At 37.9% G+C, this 22,960-nt stretch overlaps 1 protein-coding gene across 2 annotated transcripts in view; it reads left to right on the top strand.

The window, feature by feature from the left end:
* The window catches only part of SNX29 (sorting nexin 29), a 98,441-nt gene that overhangs the window by 20,664 nt on the left and 54,817 nt on the right, over positions 1-22,960 (top strand). For both annotated transcript variants that reach the window (XM_071570749.1, XM_071570750.1), the window contains exons 12-18: positions 4,207-4,270; positions 5,507-5,635; positions 11,138-11,220; positions 15,235-15,341; positions 19,165-19,281; positions 19,623-19,678; positions 20,253-20,334. In XM_071570749.1, coding sequence (XP_071426850.1) covers positions 4,207-4,270; positions 5,507-5,635; positions 11,138-11,220; positions 15,235-15,341; positions 19,165-19,281; positions 19,623-19,678; positions 20,253-20,334 — 638 coding nt within the window. The remainder of the gene's footprint in view (positions 1-4,206; positions 4,271-5,506; positions 5,636-11,137; positions 11,221-15,234; positions 15,342-19,164; positions 19,282-19,622; positions 19,679-20,252; positions 20,335-22,960) is intronic.

Genomic DNA, 22,960 nt, shown 5'->3' with positions numbered 1-22,960 from the left:
TTATTAAAAAAAAAAAAAATTGAAGAGGGAGGAGAAAGATCGAGACTGCGAAGTCCAGAAGTCAGAAAATGCCAGATTTATGGTTACTGCTACAACTCTGACATTTAAAAAAAAATTATTCCCTTTTCTAACCCACACAATGTATGAGACATAAGTCTGCTGGAAAAATTAGGTTGTGATCATACACTCTTCTTGGAGGGGAGACAACAGGCAGACAAAAGCTGGTGAGCTGTGACGTTCTGTCACGTTTGAAGGGAACCTGCCTCCGTGTGTGGTGCTGGATTTCCTGTGTTTGCATCAGCTGACTGGGCTGATGTGCTGCTGAAATGTTTCCAGAAGCACAACTGAAAGAATTTAGAATTTTTGGAAGTTCTAAATGTTATACCTGATGTAAATAGGATGGTGCCCTCTTAGTTCTATTCAATTCCTTGCATCAAAAGATCGTGAAATTAAAGTTTCTTTTTATTTGTTTAATTACACTGATAGTGCTTTACTCTTTTGTATTTATTGTGGATGGAGAGGTTAAAGAAGTGTTAGCAGTAAACTGTGTAATTCTTGTGTTTGTTTAGAGAAATTATAGAAAATGTTACTCCTTCATACTCCTCACTCCAAGAAGAAACAACACCAGTAATAACAATCCCAACAACATGAGCAATATTGCTGGTTGGGCAGGCCCAGGCTCTTCCAGCCTCCTGGGTACTCTGGACTCTCAGCCCAGACCAGTGGTTTGTGTTGAACCTTCTTCCACATTTCCATTGCTATCTGTAATTGAACTAAATTAGCAAGAAATTCTGAATATAAGTTGTGTTGGCTTTTGTGGTCCTAAATTAAGCATTGATTTTTGTGCTATATGTGATAATGAAATTTGGAGTTTCTGCCTTGTTGTGTCTCTATGGGGTTGTTGATTCCAGAACTCTCAGAAAAATGAGGCAAATGGAAACAGAACAGCATTTTAACATCATCTATTTCAAGAGGCTTTTTTCTTCTGTTTTTGCAAACCGTGGTCTTTGACAGGATCTTGCTTTTGTGCTCTGCTTGTGTGTGTGGGAGAGGGGACTGAGAGAAGATGGGATTTCAGGTCTCCAATCATGCAGAAGATTCTGGATGGAATAAGGAAAAGAAGTTATTAGGCAAGTTAAGGTTACAATTTGAATAGGCTGGTAAAATTGAGGAAATGGAGACCATTTATGATAGTTTCACTGTTTAGATGTTAGTAGATCAGTGCACATTGAAACCCTGAGTATGCACACAGGCAATTATTGCAGAGGAGGCACCCAGTACTTGTCTGAGTAGCAACAGCTTTAATTTACTCAGTTAAAAACATAATAGCAACTAACTGTTGATTGTGCATTATCCTATTTTAATGACACATGTGAAATATTTAAAATACCATTGTCTTGATGCTTTCTTGAGAGGATTCTGAGTTCAACATTCTAGTCTAGGGTCTTTATTTTGTTACGGAGTGTTACCGTACTGAAAGATTTCAGTGGATCCTTCTGCTTCTGTTGTACATTTGTACAGTGCTTGAACATTTAGTGGATTATTCTGTTTTCCTCATCATTAGGGCAATTGTTTGTTTCACAGGTAGGCTCATGGACTGTGGTCCATTTGGACCTTTTGACAACATTTCATATTATATTTTCAGAACTGTTACAACTCAACAATTGTTCACCGTCAAAAAGTCCCACTAACAAACCACAAAAATACCTCAAAATCCCCAACCTTTCCATCTGCCCTCAAAGTGGCAGTGTCTCATCATGACTGAAATAATACTCATAGTGTGGTGAGTTTCATTATCACCAAGTTTGATATTTTATAGTTGAATAGAATACTTAAATCTCAGAATGTAGGATTTGGTGGTTTTTTTTTTTGGTTCCTCTGCCTACCCACCCTCCCTCCCCAAATTACTGATAGTCTATCAAAGCTATTGCAGAACATCTTTGGAAAAAATAGTGGTGAAAATAATGGAGCATAGTGTGTATTATGTCACGTATAACCTTCAGCTCTAAGGTTTTGTGCAATTTCTGTGTAAGTTACAGTGGTTACCTGGTCACTTCAATGCAATGTGAACTTTACTCTTGCCCAAGAGGGTATTCCATGTTTTATTCCTCATTTTTATTAACTAAGAAGGTGTTCTGCCCTGACTGGTTTCTGCTGCGTGTCCTGTGCCAGCAACAGCATTAAACTCAACAGTCAAACCACTTGGCACCTGCTTGTCTGAGAAGAAAAAGAAACAATCCCCAGTGTGGAGCTGGGTGGATTCGTGCCAGGCCAGTGTGTGTAGAAGCACCAGTGCCACAACAAGGGACGTGGTGGCAATAATGGAAAAGGCAACTGGAACGTCCTTTTTGCTGGAAGCACAGCCTTGGGAGGACTGGGTAAAATACCCATGTCATGGCAGTTTTGGTTTTGAATATGAGAAAGCAGAAACTTCCAGATTTTTTTTTAATGTGCTCTAGTATTTAATATCCACAAAAATTCACTTTTGACTTTTCTGCAAGATTTGGATTTGTTTTCTTTTTTTTTTCTCTTCGAGAGTTGCATAGAGAACCCAAAAAAGATGCTGTTACTGTAGAAAAATAATTATTCTTACTATGCTGAATTAATGAAGTGCAAAATCCCTCTAATGACCTACTGAAATGTTTCTTGCTAATGTCAATTAGTTCTTAAGCTGTAATATGGATAATATGAAATGAGCAGAAGAATAATCATCTGCTTTCTCCGCGGTCAAAGAAGCAAAAATGTTTTAGCAAAAATTTAGCATGGAGAAATTTGGATTGAGAAAAAACCCTGCTGAATCCTGCAGGGCTGGAGTTCACCTGCAGATTGGCCAGTGCCAAACTGGAGCTGTGGTGTCTGCAGCACTGGCTGGGACATTGAGTTGACACGAATCCTTCATATTTTTGTCCACTGCTGGAGTTTGACACACTTCATCTGGCCCACAGGACAACGTTAAGTGTTTTTTGAATGGGCAGAAATGTCTGTAACTGTAGAAAATATTAAGAAAGAGAGGAGTAAATCATGGAACTGAATGTAAAAGGGAAAAATGTTGTCCACTGGCTTTGCTTGCTTGAAGAAATGAAGTAGTACCAGTTCTGTTGGAATGTTTTCAGTAAAAGCACACAAAATTTGTTGACATCTGCATTGAATACTTGCAGAGTAGAGTTGGCTGATTTATTATATATAAACATGGGAGCTTTTCATTTAACTTTGGGGGGGGGGATGTTTTAATATAATTGTGTCCTTGTACTACTCATAAAATTGTTGATTCACATGTGTGAAATGATTCATGAAAGTGTTAAGAAAAATCTAGTTTAAGAAGACATATATCCACCCTAATGATTGCTGGAAGCCACTGAAATCTCTGAAGACCTCTTTTACTTCATGTATTTATGCAAGATCTGGAAGTCAAAATCTGTTGTAGATTAGATGATTAAGTCCTAGTATTTTCCTGTAAATTTATAGTAAGTACTAATGGTACATCTGTACAGTTATATGGTGAAACCTTTATTAGAACCTCAGCAGGACTCCAGGGGTGGCACTGCTTTGAGCTGGCACTTCTCTGTATGGTGTTTGCCTGTTCTGGTATCATGGTAAACATAACCCTCAAGAAATCTTTAAAAATTCTAAAATTCTGTCAGTTGGGTTTTTAAAAATTTTTGTTCTTAATTGAATGACAGAAAGTATTTTTAAGATATTTTTAAAAGATAGAAGGGTTTTTATAGAAAATGCAAGGCTGAGAAATCCCATCATCTTTAAGACTGAGCTTGAGAAGAAATGCCACGAAGAAGCAGCGACAGTCTCTCTACTCCCATATCTCCCTTAATGGTTGTACTTCCTGTGCCAGAATTATGCCAAGGAAAAGAAGCAATTTGAAGAAGCTGAATGAGTAACAATGTATGTCATTAATATGCCCAGAGTGAAAAGGTGCATTCTGCAGAACAGTTGTGATTAAACCAAACCAGCTGCACCCAGGGCACACTTGTAAACATTGGCATTAAACCAGCTGCAGACTCATTTGGTTGGATCAATACTTCTGAAAGTTTGCTCAAATTAGTGATGAGATTTAGAGCATTTTTATGTGTTTTGCTGAATAGCAATTGGTGTTGGCATCATCTGAGGTGTGTTGGTGTGTCCATGACTTGTAGATCTGAAATGAGCAGAAGTGCACACAGAAACTGAATCGGTTTTGTCCCTCCTCTTTAGATGAACTTCGTCAAGCTATCGTGGCCATGATGAACAGGAAGGATGAACTGGAAGAGCAGAATAGGTAGTTCTCCTTTTTAAGTCAAGAGGGACTGTAATTTTTAAAATATCAATTCTTTGATATAAGGTGTTATTTATGTGAAGCTATACATAATCTTTGTGTAATCTTTTTTATGTATGTATTACTTTCCTGTGAAAGATAAACTAATACTTTGCTATTTAAATGTTGATATGGAAAGTCATGTTTTCATGTCAACTTCTTCCTTTTAGTTAATTTAGTTTAATTACAGGTAACTCTTTGTATTTGGGAGCTTTTGCAGTTGTAGTTTTTCAAACCCAAAGCTTACAGTTAAAAGATTCTGAGGATTTCTTAAGACAAATTTGCAAGTGAACAAAAGTTTGTCCTTATACAAATACTCAGAAAATTTCTTTTTTTCCCCTGATCAGTGAAGAGCTGATGTAGGATGGCTTGCAATGTAGTGCTGAAAGTTTCTTTCATCTGTGAGTGTCTTTATGACCACTTGGGGCAAGATGATGATGTAAATGTAAAAATGGTCAATCTCTTTCTTAAAATGCCATCAAACCTACTTTGTATTTAATTAGTTTATTGAAACACATAGTTAGATGAATGAAGGACAAATGTATTCAATGTTTTAGTAGGGCTGTTTTGGTAGTTTAAGTTTTCCTATACATGCTTTGGGGTTTTTTTTAATGTCGAGACTACCAACTGACCCTGTTTTCCTGCCTCTCTTCCTACTCACACATTTGCAAGTTATTGCCCCATTCAGCTTTTTGATTTTTGGCAGAAGGACCAGGCTGCTTTGGGTTTTTCCAATTTCCATTGTGCTGACCTTTGCTATCTCATCAAAGGCTTTACACAGGTCTGTGGCAGAGACAAGAGCCCACCTGTCTCCTGCCCTTGCTAGTAAAAATATTCCTTATAGATGATTCCTGAGTTGTATGGACTTGCACTGAAGCACTGAAAACAGACTATAAGCTTTGTTATAATTAATTCTTTTTGCATGGTGGTTCCATAGGGCCTGTAATAGGTTGTGCATTGGGCATGTTGATAAGAATGTTTTACAAATTAATAGCAAGCATTTACAACTGTTCAAATTGGGTCTATTTCCTTGTAGCTTTTCTGACCTTTGTATAGAGATGAATTTATTACGTTGATTAAGAAAATGTTAAGGTTACATTATTGGTATCCTTCAGGCACCCTACTCTGATTCCTAGAACATACTCTAATTACTCAGTAGTGTTTGCAGGGTTCAAACCAGGGGCTGTTGCCTTCTTGCAGATCTCTGCGCAATCTGCTGGACGCAGAGATGGAGCACTCTGCAGCTCTGAGGCAGGAGATGGACAACTGCAGGAGGAAGGTAGCAGAGCAGGAGGAGAGACATGCCACCAAAGTCCAAGCCTTGGCACGGTAAGAAGCTCTGAAAAGGTCTCCAAAAATAACTGCAGTGGAAAAAGGGAATGAAAATAATCTGCGTCCAAGAAAAATGGTTTTCAAAGACTACAGTTTTCAGATGAACGTAGGTGACGTAGTCCTAAAAATCCCATAGACTTTAGTTGAATTTAAGGTAAAAAAACCCCACCTTTGGAAGATTTTCTGACAAATTTCTGTTCTGTTAGGTGTTAACAGTAAGTGAGAGTTAAAATAGAAGTGAAACCACTGTTACAGCACCAGAGGAAAGTACCTTAGGGAGCTGAACTTAAGACAACATCAAGTTTAATTTTTAAAAGTAACTAGACTAATACAAAGATTTCTTCATAGGTAAGGTAAATGTAAGAAGACTTTTATCTCTTCATATGCCTATTTTGTCTAATTCTACCCCTCCTTTTAATTTTAATTTTAATTCATTTTCATTTTATTTTATATTTAGGAGATTATTGGTATAGCTGACTGCCCAATCAGGAACAAATGACCATATCAAGATGCTGGAATTTTTTATCCTTCTATTTGCTATATGATATTCTTAACGTTGTTAAAGCACTTTCTACAAACAGTAGTCTGCTGCCTGATACAGCTTTTGAATCTTAGAGGGCAGGGAGGGAAACAGAAACGCCCTGCCTGGGTCTGCTGTGAATGGACTGATCTGTCTGTGCTGGAATAAGGAAATGCTGATTCTGGTGGTGGAAATGACTGTTTTGGTGCATGTGTAACTCAGCTTTGTTGTTTGTTTGTTTCTTTATGGTGTGAGTTTTTTGTGTGATTTTTTTTCTTGTTCTTTTTTTCCCCCTGAAATACACAAGCTGGATTGTTGGGGTTGTAGCTGTCAGATCTGGAGCCACTGAGAACTTGTTTGGAAACTATTTCATTAGTTCACAGTGTTTCCTTTGGTAGGTGTTTTATCTATTGTCACACTGAGATCAGTATGGGGACCCCTCTGCTCGCAGCAAGTTCTTACTTCAGTCAGTAGAAAGTGTGAGTGGTCCCAGTGTCAGTTGACTTGAGGAGGAATATTTATGTCTTATTTATTGCTTTCAGTTAATGTAACAAGTGTAAGTGCCAGCTGCTCCTGCCAGGTACCCTTCTGTATGTGCCCTCAGGTGTGTAAGCACTAAAGAATGGATCATCCATCCTCTTCAGTGACACTTCCATCTGGTCTGCCTTTCTCCTGTTGGATTACTTAAGCATGACTTTGTTTTCTTTGGGCTGATGCTTTTTGCTTTTGTCCTGACAGGTTTTCATGGCTGACCATCAGAGCAACAGTTGTTGCCAAACATTACTGACAAACAAGTACCAATTTCTGAAGTGGTGCAGCTGTCTTACCCCACCTCTAGGAAGGTCAGCTGGAACAAGGTGCTCAGGACTCTTTCCAGCCAGGCTTTGAAGATCCCCAGGCCCTTTGGGCTGTGTTGCTGGCAGTGACTCATTGGCAGTGCTGTCCCTAATGCTGTGCAAGCTGCTGTTGCCTTTCTTTGGCACAAAGGGTGTGTTGCTGGCTCATGGTCAGCTGCTTGTCCTCCAGGACTTTCCACAGAGCTGGTTTCCAGCCCCCCAGCATATATTTCTCCCCAGATGCAGGACTCTCCATTTCCTCTTACTGAACACAGAATTTTTGTGAGTCCAGTTCTGCAGGCAGTGCCAGTCCCTCTGACGGGCAGCACAGCCCACGGATCAACGGCTTCCCAGTTCTGTGCTGGCTGGGACCTTGCTGAGGGTGCACTCTGGCCCAGCATCCAGGTCATTAGCGAAGCTCTTACCCTGCATTGGCCTCCAGCTTGACTTTGTGCCACAGCTGTGCTGAGAGAATTGTAACCCTCCCCTTGTCTAAATGGGATTCAGCTTAGGACTGACTTTTGAAGGTAAACGCTGCTGTAATAGTTTGATTTTTTTACAATGCTAAATAATCTCTAGAGTAATCTGTGATGTGTAAGATCTTGGGAATGAGTCACATGTATAGTAAACAAACCCATCCCAAGAGTTAAATAAGAACAGTAATCTGTGCCTTGTCCCAGACAGAAGTGTTTGTTTTCTTTGTGCTCAGTGTCAGTCATAAAGTACCACAGCTGAGAGTCCTGTAAGCTTTTTATTGCATAGCAGAACTAGTGTTTGAAAATGATACATATAAAGCTTTCTTCAAAGAAAAAAAAAAAAGAAAAAGATATTTAGAACATTACTAATTCTGCTTTTGATGACACATCAAACCAAACTACTCCCTTGGAGGGAGGGAGAGATATGGCTGAGTTTGACATTCATGTGCTGTAAGGCAGCAGAGACAATGCAAATACTTCAGGATTTAATATTCACGTTTCAGGTTATAGGAATTGTATATTCATATTTCTTTGACTCACTGCCCCCACAGTTTTAGAATTTGCAGTGACATATGGGTGAATCAGATATTTGTCATGCACAGACCTTTTTAAGAAATAGATAAGGAGCTTTTATAACAAGATCTGAAGAGATGCTCACTTAGACTAATCTAGTTATTTTTGAAGAAGTTTATGTGATTTATTGCTACAGAGACTGGGTATGTTGTGTTGATTGCTCTTCTGAAAGTCAGTTTGTTTTGTCATGTGATAAAAACAGTGTTGGGAGCTGCTTAGGTACAACAAATTCTTGTGTCTGCAGTTACTTTGGACTTGGAATGCATTTCTTTAGTGATTCATTACAACTCATTTTCTAGCATAGTAACATAAGAAATTTTGCATATAGTTATTTTGGAATATAGGTTTTTCTTTTTTTTTTTTTGTTGGTTCACTTTGGACACTGTAGGTGATGCTGTACTAGTAAGGGGGGGTAAATTTTTTTAAGGAATAATAGTTTAAACTAGGAAGTTGGGAAAACTGAACAATCTAAAGAATTTGAAGTAACAAAGAAGTTTGGAATTGCTTTGTGTGTGCTGCATAATAGAATAGGTGAGTAAGAGGAAACTAAGTTTCAGGTATTTTGAAGTAGTGAAATCTCAGCTTATACTGAAAACTATTGATCACATGACCAGAGTAGAAAATGTTCCTCAGTTGTAAAATCCTGAATATTCTAGGGCAGGAGAAGTCATTCAGTAAGAATCTGACTGTTGTGATTTGATGAATGAATATTTTTCACATTATGAGAGCTGATATTTACATGTATCCCCAAAGATATTTTGAAGAATTTGACATAAGTATCTTCCTGAAGGCTTTGAGAACACAAATTTCAGTGACACATCAGTCAATGCTGAAATGTTGGCTTCTGGATGTCTGCAGTTACTCAGCTGTTACTCCTGGACTCTCCAAAGAGTCTCTGGTCTCCCAGACAAAATGCTACTTACTGAGAGAAATTTCCCCAAGTTTCCAAAGTTCTCTTTGAAAAATGGAAAAAGTCTTAGGTCACTTCAGTTTCCAGTAGTGGTAATCTCATTCTTTCTTGTGAAAACTCTGAATAGCTCTTTCATAACAGTTATTATATTCTTTCAAAAGGAGCAGTCTCAGTGTTCAGCCTATTTCCTAGTCTTCTAATAGAATAGACTCAATAGACTCTGTAGTATTATGTTGTCAGCTGGTTTTTTCTTGGCTTTTTTTTATCCTCATCAATGAACCTTTCTCAAATTCATGGACATTGTGCCAGTGGCTTCTTGGCAATACTGAAGTTTTTTAATTGAGGTTCCTTTTTTCTGTATGGAATGCTATTACTTCCCTTTGCAAGGCAAAGAAATGTATTGAAGTTGACTGTGAAATTGGATAATCTCAGATTGCATATTCTTAGACTATATTCAGCAACGTTGGAGGAAAGCACATTACAAAGGACAGGCTTTGTAGCAAGAGAAGCAGATAGAGAAGATGAAAATGCACAGTGTAGGGAAATGGGGGATGAGAGTTTGGCTGTGCTTTGTCTTACACTTTTCTGTGCCTTCCGTTTGCTGTAGATTCTGTAACTTCATCTACCTCCTCTCTACAGGCCACATTGCATATGGCTTTGACATTTTATATTATTCTGTTTTACAGCACTTCATTCACAGCCACAGCCCATCAATGATGGGTGAAATGGTGTGTTGTGCATCTTGAAATGACTCCTTCACTTTCCTCAAGAAGCTTCGTAGAGAGAGGAAAAAATATCTCTTGTTCCTGCTTGTGAAAACTAGTTTGAATATTCCTGTAATAAACGACTTTTTCTTCCCGTTTAGTTGGTGACATGTCACAAGTTACAAAAACATTTTATAAAAAGAGTGAGATGCACACATGGTAATCAACTTAATCAATAGTAAGGGATGAAGGAGCTGCTTCTGAGAGGGAGCAGGAGGAAGAAGTGGAGATTGGTTTTGTAATATAATCTCATTATGTGGTATGCAGTTCAACTTCCACCTCTATGAGTAACAGTTCTCATTTTCCTTACTTAATTTAGGGTATATTTGATCAATCTTGCATCTCCCAGCAGTAGAATCACTCAGATCAGAAGGCACCTCTGGAAATCATCCAGCCCAGCCTCTCATGTAGATGCTACATATTGTGGCAGTTCACCTTTTATTTTGATTCATTCTTAAGATCCTTGCAGGGGTTTTTTATTGTTTGGATGTTTGTTATCCTTGTAGTGTTTTCTAAAAATCATAAGTTATTATCAAAACAAGGTCATCTGTTGGATTTTTGTGGTTTTGCTGTTTTGTTTTGGTGGGGGGGTTTGTTTGTTTTTGTTGGGTTTGTTTTGTTTTTTACAATGCTGAATTTGAAAATAAGACACCTTTTGGAGGAAGCTCCACAGAAAGCACTTGTGAGAATCTTATATTAGTGGCAGAAAATTACAGTATTCTTCAAGCCACTAAAGTTGAGGTACATGTGAAATGACTCTTAAAAATGTTTTACTTGCCATGCTCATTTTACAGAAGCCCTAGAGAATGTTTCCATCTTTTTAAAGAAGCAGATAACAGGGTTTTGTTTCAGGTTATTTTTTTATTTTTTTTCTGTTAAGATACAGGAAAATAACTCCTTTGCCTTGAATATTGTTGCTGAAATGCTGACATTTTCTTACTGGGATAGTCTCTTTCTACAGCTAAATTCTTATTTGCTTGATATTAAATAGTTGGACAACCCTGTACAGGCCATTCACTTCAAAGCTGGGTTTGGTGACCATTGTGGGTCCCTTCCAGCTCAGAATATTCTGGGATTCTGATTCTGTGAGTCTGTAACTCATAATTATGTAATTTTATATTGTCCATTCTGCATTTCCTTGTCTAGTATCCCATCCTTAGGTTTTAATTGATTGTTGATTTAAATAGACTGTCTCATTTGAACAATTAATGAAAGTTTTTGATTATGACATTATCTGTTTCCGTGATGTGTTTATGTGGTCCTGGAAAACCAGTTTTCCTCCTGCTCTGCTGTTGTTGTAATATTAATGTGTAATTTTTTTCCCCCCATTATGGTGACACAACTTGGGTAAAGCTTATAACAGATAGTATGCTTGTTTTCATTGAAAAATATTTTTTTATTCTGTTCTTTTTATCAATAGAGAAAATGAGGTGCTAAAAGTGCAACTTAAGAAGTATGTGGGAGCTGTCCAGATGCTCAGAAGAGAAGGTCAAACAATGGAAGGTAAAGATAAAATGAAGGGCAGGGAGGAAATCCATGTACAGGGTTTGGTTTTCTGGATGCTGCCACTGAGAGTATGTTGGAGGCACAGGGATAGGAGCTAAGGATGAAGTGACTCCTGGACCCGCGGAGAAACCAGCAGTGAAAGCGCCCAGTGAACAGACTGATCCACAAGAGACTTCTTGGGGTTTTCTTCAATTGATCCTGGCAGGGATGTTTTTAGACAAGCAGTCACTCAGTCCCGTGCAAACCTGGTCTGTAACCAGCCCTTCCCGACCCACACTGTGCCGGCCTGGCTGGGGATGGAACAGGGACAGGGTGGTGTCACACAGTGCCGGTGTGGCTGGGGATGGAACAGGGACAGGGTGGTGTCACACAGTGCCGGTGTGGCTGGGGATGGAACAGGGACAGGGTGGTGTCACACAGTGCCGGTGTGGCTGGGGATGGAACAGGGACAGGGTGGTGTCACACAGTGCCGGTGTGGCTGGGGATGGAACAGGGACAGGGTGGTGTCACACAGTGCCGGTGTGGCTGGGGATGGAACAGGGACAGGGTGGTGTCACACAGTGCCGGCCAGGCTGGGGATGGAATAGGGACAGGGTGGTGTCACACAGTGCCGGCCAGGCTGGGGATGGAACAGGGACAGGGTGGTGTCACACAGTGCCGGTGTGGCTGGGGATGGAACAGGGACAGGGTGGTGTCACACAGTGCCGGCCAGGCTGGGGATGGAACAGGGACAGGGTGGTGTCACACAGTGCCGGCCAGGCTGGGGATGGGGACGGGACAGGGTCGTGCTCCCTGCGCTGCCCTGTGCGACTCAGCTCTCCCCACGCCGGGCAGCACCAGCAGCTGGAGAGAGGACGCTTCTGTTTCCATGAGAACTGGCCCTGACTCATCTCGCGCTGGGCTGTTTGCTGTTGTGTGAGGGGTTTTGTAATGCAGATTGGTAGCAAACAACAGAACTATGTGATGGGATATTGTCAAATTACTACTGAGCAGTAACAAGGACCAAGTCTTTGCTTTCCTCACTGAGTCTTCACCAAAACAAATGAAATCATTTACATGAAACTGGGCTTAGCAAGAGATAATTATAAGCCCTATTTATCTCTTCCGACTATCTTAGGGTAATATCTCCCAATAGTGAAAATAACATATTTATGTATTTTCCTTTTGAGAAAAGTACTGATGTAGATTTTTATACTTATTTTTACAGAGCATTTTCTGGTAGATGAGTTGATCTTACTTTTTTTGATAAGAAATTTTCCAGAAAAAGCTATCAGATGAAAATTTAGTTTAAACAATAATCTGTGACTTCCTGTGATATTGTAGCATAAAAATAATTATTTTGAGGAGAGAAAATTTAGTATCTCTGGGTTATACTCTTGTTTTGGTGTTCAGTATGTTTGAAGTAGGCTCTGTAGTGAGTAGCAATGAGCAGATTTGATATCTGAGAGATAACGAGTTATCAGCAGGCTCACCTGTTTTCCTGTGGTCTGTGATAGAAGTGCCCATGACCAGATGAATTGAAGTCCTGATTCTGAATCCTCTCCTGGTGGGACCTGCATTTCCACTGACTCCAGGAAGGTGTTTTGAGAGCCGAGATGGCTTTTCAGAAATTGGCACCATCTGTCTAATGTGTTTTTAATTGTGAATATTGTGGTCCTGTAAGTGGCAATGTGAATGAATTCTCCTGCTCTTAAGGGCCAGTCACTCTGCTTATCTGCAGTTTAAAGACTTCATTCATCCTTTAAGAATATTTGTTAGTGAGAGCACATGTTTTTACTTTCAACTTTACTGGAGTGTAGTGATTTATATTAAGAATTATTCACGAAAACCATCGCTTAGGCTTCTTATAATAGCAGAAATTATCCTTCATTAAATAGTGACAGTTTCCATGATGAGAGTAATTATAGGAAAAGAAAAAAAGTATTCCTAGGCTAGCTATATTCCACCATGTTAAAATTATGCAAATTAAGGAGTGATAAGAATAGAAACTGAGTAGGATGGTCAGATTTTATAGATGAAAAAGGGGGATGGAACAGTACCAACATTTCTAAAAATGAACACATGTATGCTTTATGCTCAAAGGATATTTAATCAATCCACAGTCATTTTCTGTAATATTTATCATTAGTGACCAGAATAAATTTCAGCTGCATGCACTGTTTGTAATAATTTTCCTGACATTCTAACTTCACACGATGTATTTCTATAAAATTAAAATTTTTTTCTTAGCTGCCATTGAAGATTTAGGTGACATTTTAATGGTACTGGGCCTCTGAGTCAAAGTAAGTACTAAAGCATGTAAATAATCGCTGAGAACTAACTGCAAAAAAGGACAGTGAAACAAAGGAAGTTTTTCCTTTTACCAGATTTATAGAAATTATTTCACTCATTGTTTGTATACATAATAAATAGATTTGATGATAATTAATCTTCTTCCAAGTGATATTAAAACAAAAGCCTTGAATGCATTGTGGATTTTAGGACACTTTTTTTTAGATTTTCTGTGAAACTATTTTGAAAGAGTAAAAATAAATTGAGCTTCTGCTGTTATTTTTACCACTGAAAATAGCAAAGGCTCTTCATGTTTGCTACAATAATCAGATAAAATGCTATTGAGTATGGCTATTAAATAGTTTCCTAAAATAATAAATGAAACTCAGCATGATACTTTGCCTTGTGGTGACTTAAAAAAGCCAAAAAACCCCACTCAGCAAATGTGATTATAAATAAATTGCCCAAGAGGCAGAACTGAGTTGAGTTCAGAATATCATATCAGCTTTCAAAATGAGTGATCACTGCCCTGGACTGAGCAGTTTGATATTGGTATTTAAATATTTAATAAATGATCATCTGGGTTTCTCAGTCATCAGCAGGAGTTGGCTGTGTACCATTCTTCAAACTTGCTTATATAGAATATTATTTATATAAAAATGCTGATCTTAGAAGTTTCTGGCTGAAGAACTTCAAGTAATATTTACAAGAAAAAGACCTTAAAATAGCATTCAAATTCCCTTAAATAGTAATAAACTTCTGAATGCATATATTCTTCCTCAAAGCAAAAATCAGTTCTCAGGCTTAAGAGTATTTAGTCAGATGAATTACAGTGTCTTTATCTGTCTTATAGTGATTGTATATATAGTTTAGATTTTGAAAAATGGTGAAAGAATTTTTGAACCCCTCTTTTATTAGGGCTTGTTTACTTTTAAGTGCTCACTTGTGTTCTTGGAAATTTATGATCTCTGAGGAAAAGTTGAATTGGACTTTGTGTAACTTGGAGATTTGCTTAGAATAGGCCTTCAAAGTGATCATCAAACACAAAAATGATAGGTAGGAACAGGAATAGAATAACTTGTAGTTTTCATTCACTGCAGCTCCAAGAAGCAGTAATGGGCTTACATGGCAGGTGAAGGGAGCCTGATTAGCTATCAAGGCAACCTTTATGAGAAGAACACTTAAATTTAAATAGATTGTGCAGGGCAGCGTGGTATCTCCATTACTGGAGGTTTCTAGGAATAAATTAGATAATTAACTGTCAGGAATGGAATAACTCCAGCTGATTCTGCTTTGTGCAAAAACATGAAACACTGATGTGCTGTGGAATGTCCATTCTCAGCCCTGTTTTCTGTAATTCCTGTGTTCTGTAAGCAGTGTGTGCAAGTAGTATGAAATTATATTTGGAAGCCAGGTAGAAGAAAGGCTTAAATGGGAAGCACAGACTTAGTTCTAAAATACTTTAGGCAGGAATTGCAGCTACTACATATATTACACAGTTCTAGTCATGGAACAGCCAAGTGCTTTTAGTTTACATCTTTTTTTTTCTATTCAGAGTCCCAGTGTAAATACTGTGCCCAAAAAAGCTCCCTGCAGGATTTGTGTTTCAGTGCTTCCAGTACTGTTGAATATTATTCTGTTTTGATACTTTTAATAACTGTTTCTTACAGAGCTGTTACTTCTAAACAGGATGTCTGAGATGTTTATGGCATTTTAATTTGAGGTATCTCTTTGTTTCAGTTCTGCCAAACATTTGGAGCACTGATGGTGATTTTACTGTTCCAGAGCAAAAGCAAGTAGAAAACAATGAGGAACTGGCCAGCTCCTATGAAAGAAAACTGATTGAGGTAAAGTTTGTGCTGCACAAATTTAATGGATCAGAATTGTAATATAACATTTGAAGCTTAAATAATTTCTTTGCTTTGTTGTTATTTTTTCTCCCCAGTAATGTAAAAGTCTGAATTTTTTCCTTCAAAAATAATAAAAAAAGATTGACTTTTCAGATTCTGAAGTTAAAATTTCTTCATTCAAGCCACATTTAAAGCAATTCAGATAATTAAAAGTATTTTTCCTAAGAGAGGTACATTTTTATGCTTTGATATTAAGATGAAAGTTTTAATAAATAAACAAGTTCCTTAAGGTTATAACTGATGGTGCAGGCAATGAGTTTCAGGTTGTGTGTAAGTCACAGTATTTAATTACAGGCATTGCTGTGTTGGCACTTGAGCTTTATTTAAAATGAGGACATACTGGAATCTGTAGCTTTTTCTGTGCCTTCCTGCTGGTTTCTGATTGCCAAACCATGTTTCATTTTTGTATTGTTTATTCAGTGCTCTACTACAGGAATGATGATGGAAGCCACTAATTCTGTTTGATATGGCCAGGTTAGAAAAAGTTCTTAATGCAATATTTACTTTTAAGACTAATGTAAAATTCATTAAAGAAAAAAAGAAAGATAGATTAGGGTTTCATCCTAAATTTAAATACAAATTATTTTCAAGACAAAAGTAATGAAATTTAATATCTAATACCCATAATCTCCTATTAAATATTAAAAGAACATTTTTATAAAAAGTAAAACAATTCTCTATGTCTTTCTCTTGCCCAAAATACTCTGAAATTGAACACCCACATTAACTGATTAACGTGAAGAGGACTAGAAATGCAGGTCATGCATCAAAGAGATTAATACAGTTCTTCTAAAACATTCATACTTGGTTATCCTTTTCTCATAGGACCAAGTGAAACTAATTCTCTCCCTAATGCACACCTTTGCTGAGGTTCTGACTCCTCTCTGTTCTGTACCTATCAAAAGAATACCTTAATTAAGAACACAGGTAAAATCTCTTTCAGCCTTGAAAGCCTCCTCAGTTCTACCAAGTTTGTTCTGCATGTTCAGGAGTTTGTTGCTGACACTTCTGGAATTTGTGGCAGACAAACTCCAGTAACAATCCTTCTTTAAAGGTCTTAGCAAGGCACACAGCGTTGGTATTAAATTAATTGTGTTTGAAGTCAGTGCAGAAGGCAGGTCTTAATTTAGTAAATTGGCCAGCACTTTTGTGGAACCACAAGCCCTTCTGTAGCTTTTGTCAGTGAAACTATTACTGAAATACAGTGAGATGGAATTTCATCTGGCCAGGGAAGTGCCTTTTTTTGTGATTCTTTAAAGCATTTTGTTGTATTTCCTAAGAATTGCAAAATATACATTTATGTATGTGTCTGTTTATTTTCTCAGTAACAACTTATGTCCAAATAAAACCCCTCACAGTGCTGTGCTGTGAGGCAGCTGGAGGAGGCTTAGGTTTGCTTTTGACCACAGGACTAGTTAGTGTGGAGTCTCAAGTATTTCACATTAACCTCACTCCCCCTTTGTGATAAGAATTTGGGCTCTTTAAGTGTGTTTTCTGATGTGGACAGGAACAAGTCTGAATGATTGTTTATTTCTACTTTGATTTTTTGCTTCAAACATATTGGTATGGAGAAAAAATACTGTGAAGATGATTGAAGTCCCAGGAGGGAAATTTATTGCTTGAGCTTCAGTGAGGATTGAATAAAGATGTGATGACTTGAAGTGTAACTGAAAGGATATAATTATAAGGAGATCTCTGTTGTTTTTAGCAGACTGAGGCAGGAAAAATTAAAGGAACCTAAATTAGTATTGTTATTCATAAGGATACCTGATCATTCCTTTGGGTTTGCTTTGAGGGTAATGCATTTTTGTTTGACAAGAAAAAGGACTGAAGTAACCTAATTACTAATAAGTGATACCTGGCAATTTGTCCTTTTGATGATGCATAACAAGTTAATTGTTGTTTTATTTGCTGTTCAATTTCCATTTTATTATTTAACTTTGCTAGGGACATATAATTTTTTGTGTTACTTCTGGTGCTTTGAGAGAGTTGTTGAATTTACATATTAATTGAGTCTGCAAGTAGAAAGTTATTTCAAGGACATCCAAATTAGACTAAGAGAAGAGTCACATACTGTATCAGATAGTCTGAATTTTGTTCTGATAGAGACAGACCCTGACAAATCAAACATGATTCCAGCTATGTAAACTACTGAATTTTGTGTTCTTTCACAAATTTGTATATTGATTTTGATAACCAGTTATTTGTATTATGGGGTTTTTTTGTGCATTTCCAGCTGGCAATATTCTCTGTCTTTTTGTATGTGAAATGCAAGGAAGTTCTGCCTCCCAGCCCAGGCTCTGTGTAATTAGCAGTGACCTGTTAATATTAACCAGAGTCAGACACATAGGATATTCTTAAATGTTACACCACTCACTTTAAATTGGAATTAGTGGTTAAGCTAGCATGGAACATAATTTGTATGGAGTTTATGGCATTATATTAGTATTTTCTCAGTATAAAGTCGACTTAGTTTAGCTCCTTTTTGCACATGTGTTACACTGATGAATTACTGGATTTGAAGGGCTTCCTCTAATGTGAAAAGAAATTAGAAAAGAATACTTGAAGTTCACCTCAGGAAATTATATATGTTTTATTTTTAATCAATGATGTCAGATCCTGCCTTGTCAAATTGAAGCTGCTTTTTTCTGGTTGCTTTGATTGTGGGAACGATGCAGGTTGTGTGGAGCAAAGCACAAAATTAAAAGTGAGCACTAAATTAAACTGAATTCCCCTGCTTTATTTGGGAACCTTCCCTGGGGAAGAGGGAGAAGGCAGAGTAATTCAAGTAAAGGAGAGCATGAAATTCATAGATAGTAATGAACTGCCTCCAGAAGGGAAACTCTGGCAGCAGTCCAAGTCCCTGTGGTATTATTGAAGGTACTGGATTGATACTCATTCAGCTGTTTCATCTTGTTGCCCTCTTGCCTCTGCTGTTCCCTGAGCTTTGGAGGGTGACACGAAGAGTTTCCAGAGCTGCTGGAACTGGGAGCAGGTGTGACAGTGCTGGTGCAGCCCCACTGCAGGGGCCAGCCAGTGACTGCTGCTGTTCTCTTCCAACCACTGTACACTTTATGTCCTTAATGCTCATCCAACCCTTGTCACTCCAGAAACATCCTGCACCACTTGGTGCTTTCTTAGCTCAAAAATGGGGAGCACAGACACAGCCAGACTTGGTGTCCAAGGAGGCCACAGAGAGCCTGTGCTGTCACCTGTGCCCCAGTGCCATTCAGGCTCCTCTGACCCTCAGGTGTGCCTGGCATGAGTGCACTGCCAGCTTCAGTCCTATTCAAACTCCAGCTAACAGTGCAGAATGCATCACTTATGAATTATTGACAAGTTTAATGCAGTTTGTGCACTTTGCATTACTCCCAGTGCAGAATATTGTCATTAGTTTGTACCTGTCGAGGGCTGTGTTCATTGAAGAATTAAACTGAGAACAAAAGTTAATGAGTACTTTATTAGAATCAGTTGTCATAGGATGTCCCCTGATAGGAATAAAATTTGACAGAGAATTCTATTTTGTCCTATTGAATTCAATATCAGAATCCCATTTCAAGGCATGAGTCAAAATTATAACAATCTCTGATCTTAATGGTCAGTTCCAACTAATGCATTAGCAATGAGATGCACTGCTTGGAGAGTATTGCAAAATAAAGCAAAGTATCAATAAAATGTGATATACATGTAAGAAATTACATAGTGTGTTGGTTTTTTTTTCAAGTTTAGAACACAATGACCTCTTGGCTTTGCTTTTCAGGTGGCTGAGATGCACGGGGAGCTGATTGAGTTCAATGAGAGGCTGCACCGTGCCCTGATGGCCAAGGAAGCTCTGGTGTCCCAGATGAGACAAGAACTCATTGATCTGAGAGGGCCAGTGAGTGTTTGTTTGTGGCAGTGTAGAATAGACTCTGGAACAACTAAAACTCATGATGAAATACATAATAGCTTGTAAGAAACAGATCTCTCAACATCTTACTTGGTATTTTTGATAGCATTTGATTGTTGTTTCTTTACAAAACCTTAAGGACTCACAAGTGTGATATGTTCACAATCCTTCCAAACAATTATGTTTTCCTTTTATTGTTTCTCAGTAATAGCTTTTATTGGCATTTATAAAATTGAATGTTGAATTGTAATTTCCTTATAATATTATGCTTTCTGAATTGAAAACATAATAACCAGTTTGTGGGAATTATTTCTATTTTGTCAATATAGGTCCCTGGAGATTTGAGTCAAACATCTGAAGATCAGAGTTTGTCAGATTTCGAAATGTAAGTATCATAATTCATGAATTTTTCTCTTCATACTGTCTTTATGGGAAAGAAGAATAAGCAAACAGATTCAAGAATTTGCTTTTCCTGTTATTTCCAATAATTCAGTTCTTGGCTGGGTATTCCATTGTTAAAAAGTATGGAGAGTTGCATGGTCCATGACTTAGTGTAGTTTTAATAATGTTGAATGCAGGGAGTTTAAATTTAGTTGAGTTTTGTGGACCAAAATGTTGAATTTGATGAAATGAATAATTTTTGTTCCATGTGTATAATCAAATGCTGTCAAATCCATGCTGTGAAAAGAGAAACAAACCCCAGAAAACTTGCAGAAGGAGTTGTGTCAGTGCTCTGTATTAGTGCTCTGTGTCAGTTGGGTTAATTTTAGGGAACAATTTTAAATACAATATGTATAAAAAGTTCAGGCAGAACTCCAATTTTTCTGATACTTCATTTGAAATATTAAGTTGCTCTGTTGATCACTTTGCTCATTATCTGAATCATTGGCTGTAGTTGCTTTGCATTTCATATACATAAATATGATTCCCTATTTTAAGTTTTTCTCTCTCCTTCCCAGATCAAATCGTGCTCTGATCAATGTTTGGATTCCCTCAGTCTTCCTGCGTGGAAAAGCTGCTAATGCATTCCATGTTTATCAGGTAAGTGATACATTTAACACAGATTTTGTGTAGAAGTTTCTGACTGAAATAGAACATTTGAATAATTTAAAGAAATCCATATAATTTCATTAGAGATCAGCTAAGGAGCAGCCAACAGTAACTTCATATGTATTCAGTCATAGGATTGTGTTGCTTATCCAAATAGCATATTTTGGGAGTTGACTTTTAGTAGTTTAATATTTAGAAGCCTGATAATAACCTGCCTTCATTGATCAGGGAGTGCAACAATTCAGTATTAATCAGTAATGCCTTCTTCAATGTACATGTACATGTTTTATTTCAATTTTGGGGATAGCAATGACCAGAAATGTTGCTTGACAGACACACAGGCGTGGCTTACTATAGTAGTTTCACTTAAAAACCCCACTTTGAATGATGAAAAATGTTTGCACTGTGTGACATTGAATGTGTTCATGGTGTGCTCTGTGTCAGACAGGGCTGAATTTGGGAGTCTGTGCTCTGGCCTGACTTGCAGTTGAAGCATTGCATTATTGAAGTTGAACCTTTATTAGGTAGAAGCTGATACTCTCCCTTGATTCCTGAATTTTTGGTTCAGCAGTGACACCCTCCACAGACAGAATGGCAGAGCAAACTTGAAACAGTATTTAATATGCTGTGCCAGGCTGTTTGCATTCCTTTATTTGTGGATTATCAGCAGCTGCGAAATTTCTCCACTTTTGTTTCAGCCACTTGTAGTTAGTTCTGAACAAGATTGCTGAACCTTGTTAACATTCCTCTCAGTCTGAATGATGGGTTTTGTAGAATTTTGAATCATTTATGAAGTGTTGGCAGATAGTTGAAAAATACAGGAAAACACCCACCTTTCGGCCAGTAAAAGACAATGAAAAATAGGACTTTAGGTCATGGAAAGAAAAGCTAACAGGATGGAACAGTTAGTAATTTGTTCAAACTCACCAAATAATCCATCAAATTCAGAGGCACAAGTGTGTGTGGAAACCTAACTTGTTGACAAGAGTGATTATTTTTGTCTTTCTGGCTTTCACATGTTCCTCCACTCAGCCCTCACCAGCTGCATGTTCTGAGCCCCAGACACTCATTGCCCGCACAGGAGCTCTTAAAGCAGCAGCATCTCATCCCACCACATCTCTGTCACTCTAATGATGCTGCAGTTCCATGGCCACTGAAGAGCTCTGGTTTCTCCTGCTTGTGTCCCAGGTTGGCTCTGTTTTATTCTTCCCAGCCTGTGGGAGCAGGAGGTTGGGCCAGATGACCTGCTGTGGTCCCTTCCAACCCAACCCATTCTGTGAATTCTTTGAAGAACTTAATGTGGTTTTGATTTTACTTGTAACTTGGTATCAAATTTAGTTTCTAAAGAGTTCAGGACTTGTCCTGCAGTTTGACTGAACATGACTATACAAGTGGCCTCATGAAAGCCTGGCAAGTGTGCACAATTCACATACACTGTGTGTGTTTTGCTCGTTCTATTTCAAAAGGGAAAATACTGGGATAAACCAAGTTTCTCAATTTGTAAGAGGTTCAGAACTTCACCCAAAATCTGCTGAAGGGAGTAGAGGGTGAGAGGTTCCTCTCAGATTTCTGTTACTTGTCATCAATGGAAAACAAAGAACTTGTGATTGAAGGATAAACCTCTTGAGAAGAGGGAAAAAGGAATAAAAATACTATAAATTTCTAAAGAATTGGAAATTCTGGATCTACAAAATGACAATTTTGAAAATTTTATTGGGTTCTTTATGTCTACAGTATAAACTCCACGTTGGACATTTATAGTGTGCAAAATTGCTATATTTGAAAAATGTGCCAGTTCTTTTGAATGTGCCCTACTCATTATCTATTCACAGTAGCAATTTACAGATATATGTAACGGGAAAAGTTAAATAATGGCCATCTAGAATAGACATAGAATGCAGTCAGACTGGTTTGTCTTTACTTATAGAACAGCAGAGGGTATTGCAGAATTCTTCTGGTGAGCTGTTGTACCTTTACTCAACTTTGTCTTTTAATAGCTAAAAAAAAGCAAGGAAGAACATCCTCTAGAAGTGACCTAAAGCTTCCATAATTCTTATTAAACTTTGCTCATTGTACCTGTTGAGATCTCTCCTTATGGAAGGAAAGATTCAGGGCATTCCTACCAGTTTCTGGTCTCAGTAGCTGAAGTGTGACTGGGAAGAGTATCTGTCTGATAAATAGATTTGTTTTGTGCCAACTGTGTATGTGGAAAAAAGAAATTTTCTGAGGTAAACATACACTCTGAGCATAGCACATGATAAAACATTTGAAGTGGCTGCCACATCTCTGATCAATTATGTGGTCATGTGCTTGCTGAATTTATATTTTATGCTTTATAGTGACCAGGAAAGCATTAATTTATAAAACTTCAGAACAGCTTCGATAACAACACTGTGCATTTATCTTGTTAAATCTATGCCAAAACATGTGCTCCTGATTACAGGGAATTTGATTCAGTGTTGAAATTGTGGAAGAGGATATTTACCAGGCTACCAGTATGTACTGAACAGACAAGGGCTGGGAGTGCAATTAGGATGAATGATTGAGCTCATTTCCAAGAGTCCTCTTATTCATAATAAACATTATTTTACTGCTTTATCACTTACTTCTCCAATGG

This window comes from Pithys albifrons, chromosome 16 (genome assembly GCF_047495875.1).
Source record: "Pithys albifrons albifrons isolate INPA30051 chromosome 16, PitAlb_v1, whole genome shotgun sequence".
NCBI lineage: Eukaryota > Metazoa > Chordata > Aves > Passeriformes > Thamnophilidae > Pithys > Pithys albifrons.
Note: the sequence above shows the minus strand (reverse complement) of the source record. Positions and strands in the feature narration are given on the sequence as shown.